A 4,445-nucleotide genomic window follows, 5' to 3' on the forward strand; every position below is an offset into this window, starting at 1 on the left:
TCTGTTAGGCTACAATAGTTTTCTAGACTTCTTATTACAGTTCTTTTGTCTTAAAGCCAAGTCTTCAGTGACTGAAGATAGCTGATGGCAAGATCCTGCATGGACTGTGAGTAGACTATTTCAAACAAAAAGGAGGAAAAAGCCAAGAAATGTTTACATTTTTATGCTCTTTTAAGAGTAACATAAAGTGTGTGTGAAATGTAATTAATACGGTTTATAAAACCTCTGAAACATTTCAGTTTTTTCTTCTTTCAAAAAGGTTAACATCTTTTTGGTCTACCTGTTTCTTGAATCAGTTTTTTTTTTTGGACATTATTTTTAACTTAATTTATTAACGGCATTAATTTCAGTATTTTACATAAGGATTTTTCTTTTTAATATGCATTTATCTGTATAGGATTTATGAACTGAAGACTGGTATGTGGACTAGAAATTTTTATGCTAGTTCATATCTGAAGAATATGTGTATATGTTCAAGTTTCTACCTGCCAACACTGTTTGATATCGCTGTCCTTATAGTGGAGTTCTCAGTAATGTGGGCATACTCCACATGGAGTATGTGCCAACCTGGTGCCTGATGCTCTATTCCCTTTGCCGCCTTATTTTAGAAGCAGAAACAAAATTACTGTTTAGCAAAGGCACAGTAGCAAACATGGTTGTCAGTGTAGCCAGGAGTACCTTCTTAAGGTGGACCTTCAAAAGAGATCTCTGCTTGTGCACACTGCCACGTGTATGTACACCTACAGAACGGGTTAAAGAGCACTGTGTATTTGTCTGGATAATCCAACTCTTTGTTCAGTGACTGCACACCTAAAGCTATACCTATGGAAAACAGCCTGTGCTGTGGAATCATTTAATAAACTAAAGAAACTTTAAGGTCTACCACTCATAACTCTGTCTCTGGAAGCATTTATTAATATTTCAAGTCTCTGTTCTAACACTTGTATAATATAATGGCAGAAGGTGATTTTGCACAGAAGTGCATTGTGTCAGTGCTGTTTTGCATGTTTGATTTCCTCACACTGGGGCCTTTACAGAACCTAGTGGTAGGGGTGGTCTCTGATTGATTCTAAAGTCAAGTTAGATGGCAGATGGAATGTGTTTCCTAATACATGCTACTTGTAAGTAATTTTACAGGAGAAATTTGAAAGATCATACTTTTGAAGATGATAGGGTAAAGCTGAAACTGTTAATGTAGGAAGACAAAAATTAAGGTGATAACAGCAGTGTTGCAGAAGAAAGTTTGGTCAGACCTTCCCTTCAGAATGCTAATGAACATTTTTATCCATCTTAAAGACTGCTGTAAATGTACAGATTTATTGTTAGTCCTTCAGTGAGGGTTTTTTTTGGTCTTGAGTTCTGTGGCTTTCTTTTTTCCTTTTCATCTCGTCTCCTTCTGTTGTGTTACAGTACTTCTCAACTCTGTGATAAATGAGATTTATTCTGGTTTCAGTTGTTAGCTCTTGTTCTTTTTCCTTGCCTTGCCCTATGACTGCCAGTGTTGCAGTCTTTAATATCAGAAACAACACTGAAATACAAATTTTACCTTGTCTGCTTTGCCAGAGTATTCCCAACTGTGGATCTAACCTTTTAACAATGATTCTGTAGAAAAGATGAGTTAAATCATGCTTGAATTAATTTGTATACCAATTTAGTAGAACCCAAAAATAATAATTTAAGGTTTCTTTCTAGGTTTTGGCAGCAATTGTGTATGTGTTTGCCTCGGTGTGTCAGCTGAGTTCTGATTGACACGGAGGAGAGGGTGTAAAAGGTGAGACAAGCTGCACCTTCTGAAACAGCTGAGCTGTGGTGTCTTGCTTGGGGCTCTTGAGCAGTCATTTTACCCTTGTCAAAAATGAAGGACCTGATGCTTAAAAAAAAGATGTGGATATTTTCTTCAGCTCTGAAGCAGCTGTTTCACCTGCCCCTGACAGCTCAGGACAGGATGAGATATTAAAAATGGTCTGTTAAAGAAAGAGGAGGTAACATACTCTCTTGTCAGGTCTTTTATGGCTATTGTAGTACCAACAAAGCCTATGAGTGTCCTAGCTGTACCAGGTAAGGATGGTACTGCACCTGCGTCTTGAAACATCCAGGTCAGGTCAGTGAATTCTAAATGGAATAAACTGAAGTGCTCTTTATCCCTGCTTGCTGTGGCTGGAAGGGAGTGTGAGAGTGTGACCTGGTAACTTGGATAAAACTGATTTCAAGTGCACTTGACTGTGTAAAAAGCAAACAAATGGAAACAAAAACAAACCCCAAACAACAAACAAATGCAAACCCACAAACAAAATCACCAATTAGGAATCCAAAGACCATCCCACCCCAGCACTGAGTTCTGCATGTTGCTTTGTTGCAACAAGTAAAACATGTTTTACATGCAAAACATGTAACCTGTTTTGCATAATATTCAAAGAAAGGGTGGCAGTGCAAGCACATGTTGCTCTTCCTGCATCTTGGTGCTAAAAACATCTGTAAATGTATCTATGCTTGTATTGACATTTAACCAACTTCTTCCTTGTAAACACTATTACCACCATTAACAGGAATGAAAATAATACTGAACCTTTACTCTTAATATGCTTATCTATGGAGTGAAATTTTAAATGTGCCATTACTCTTGTGCTAACAGGCTACTTGACCATGTTAATACTTATTCAGATATAGTTACCTCTTTTGTCTGCTTAAAACCAGCAGTCCAAAGGTCACTTAATATTTCTCTGCTGCAATTTCCTGACCTCTTGTTAGCTTTTTCCTGCTACTTCATGATGGGGCTGGGAGGCTGTGCATGAAGCGATAGGTGCCACGTACACTGCACAGCTCAAGCTGTTGTGTATTTAGTGTAAAGGAAGTGGCTTAAAATTAGTCTTTGAGACTGCAGCTGTAGCCAGTTTTATTGGTACGTCTTGGTACAGATTGGTATATCTAGAAAGATATAAAGACATTCTAGAAATGCCTGGAAGAATTGAACGAATCGAAGTCTTGCAAAAAATATATTTGTAATAGTAGACTAAAGTTCACTTGGGTTTTCATTAATATTTACATGTACAAACCCCCCCTATAAACTTAATTTCCTTTTATTATAAACATTAACAATTTCTTTATCGTTTCATTCCAGCAGTGTCAAAAGCCAGAAGCATTTCTGTATAAAAGATTTAGAAAAAAGTTCTCCTTCCACTTTTAAAATGAAGAGCTTTACCAAACCTCAATGTGCAAAAAAACCCCAAAAACCTGTATACCAGTACCACCAGGTACAAAATGAAGCGTGTCAGTACAAATGTATGTGGTGAGAAGAGCCATCTCCGTGCTTCCAGGTCTGCTTTGAGGAGACATCAGTCATTGTCTGAGCCTGGAGGTGGCAAGAAGACAAGTGCATCGTTGTACGTGTGGCCGTAAGGTCGCAGCCTGTAGACACCGTACATCATCACGTGCATGTGGTTTGGGGCCAGGCCACTGAAGGTGATGGCCATGTCTGAGCAGCAGCCTTCCACCACCTGCTGAGGGTGAGTAGACATTGCTTCCTTAATGAGAGCACTGACTGACTTGGTGTTGAAGACATCTTTTCCTTCTGAATCTTCTGCGTTTTCAGCAAACACTCCGGTGTACTTCAGGCAGATCGCCAGCTGTTTGTCCTCAGCAAGCTTCCAAATCATGCCTCCCTGCTCCGGGCACTTGTCAGAGTCTTCAAGAATATGGAAGAGTCGTCTTAGCGATTCAATGCTTAAGACAATTCCTCCCTCACCATCTACGTATTCAAGGTCACCAGATTTCATGGTGTGGCCTACATAAAAAGGCTGTGAGGGGTCTTTTTTCAGTAAGAAATATTTGAGATTTTCAATAATAGCAAATGTTGTTGGATATGCAAGGAAGAACCAGCTGAATTCATCTTTATAGCGTTCGTATGTTATCTTGTAAGCTTTTCTCATCATCGCCCACATATCGTTTGTGTTGAGGGCTACAGAGTCAAACACTTTGACATTTTCCGAGCTGTAGAATTCCACCTTGTCGCAATGCTTGCTCCACGTCTCTCTGACTGCAGCCCAGTGCCCCAGATCTTTGGGTTTCACGAGGATGATACAATAAACACGGATACTTTTACTAAGTTCCATGCGTTCACCTTCTGAAAGGTTTAGGACATCTTCTTTGCTGGGAGCCTGGATGTGATGATGCTCGTGGCGATGGGCCTTAGTCCCGTGGCCTACCTTCATGTGTCCCAGGAGTGTGACCAACATGCAGAAGGCTCCTCCCAGCACCACTCCCTTCACGAAGGAGCTGCTTTCGGAAATCATTTTTCCTAGGAAGGAGACACGCTGTCAAGAACTTATAGGCATAACTTTACTAGGGCAGATCCCGCACAGTTTTAATATGTTTTTCCATTTCTGCACGCAGGTGCAGTTCCCTTAAATCACGGACACCGCCGGTGAAAGAGGTGACAAACCCAAGAA

General features: G+C 40.0%; 1 protein-coding gene across 1 annotated transcript; it reads right to left on the minus strand.

Moving 5' to 3' along the window:
• Positions 1–3,316: 3,316 nt before the first annotated feature.
• Positions 3,317–4,289, minus strand: C1GALT1C1 (C1GALT1-specific chaperone 1). The gene has a single exon (XM_010014972.1). The coding sequence runs from the start codon at positions 4,287–4,289 to the stop codon at positions 3,333–3,335; it is 957 nt and encodes a 318-aa protein (XP_010013274.1). The 3' UTR covers positions 3,317–3,332.
• Between the last annotated feature and the right edge of the window lie 156 nt (positions 4,290–4,445).

Source organism: Nestor notabilis, unplaced genomic scaffold (assembly GCF_000696875.1).
Source record: "Nestor notabilis isolate BGI_N333 unplaced genomic scaffold, ASM69687v1 scaffold32945, whole genome shotgun sequence".
Taxonomy (NCBI): Eukaryota; Metazoa; Chordata; class Aves; order Psittaciformes; family Psittacidae; genus Nestor; species Nestor notabilis.

What these genes read in the sequence shown, in the direction of transcription:
- C1GALT1C1 (XM_010014972.1), bottom strand. Translation starts at nt 4,289, where the DNA reads ATGATTTCCGAAAGCAGCTCCTTCGTGAAGGGAGTGGTGCTGGGAGGA.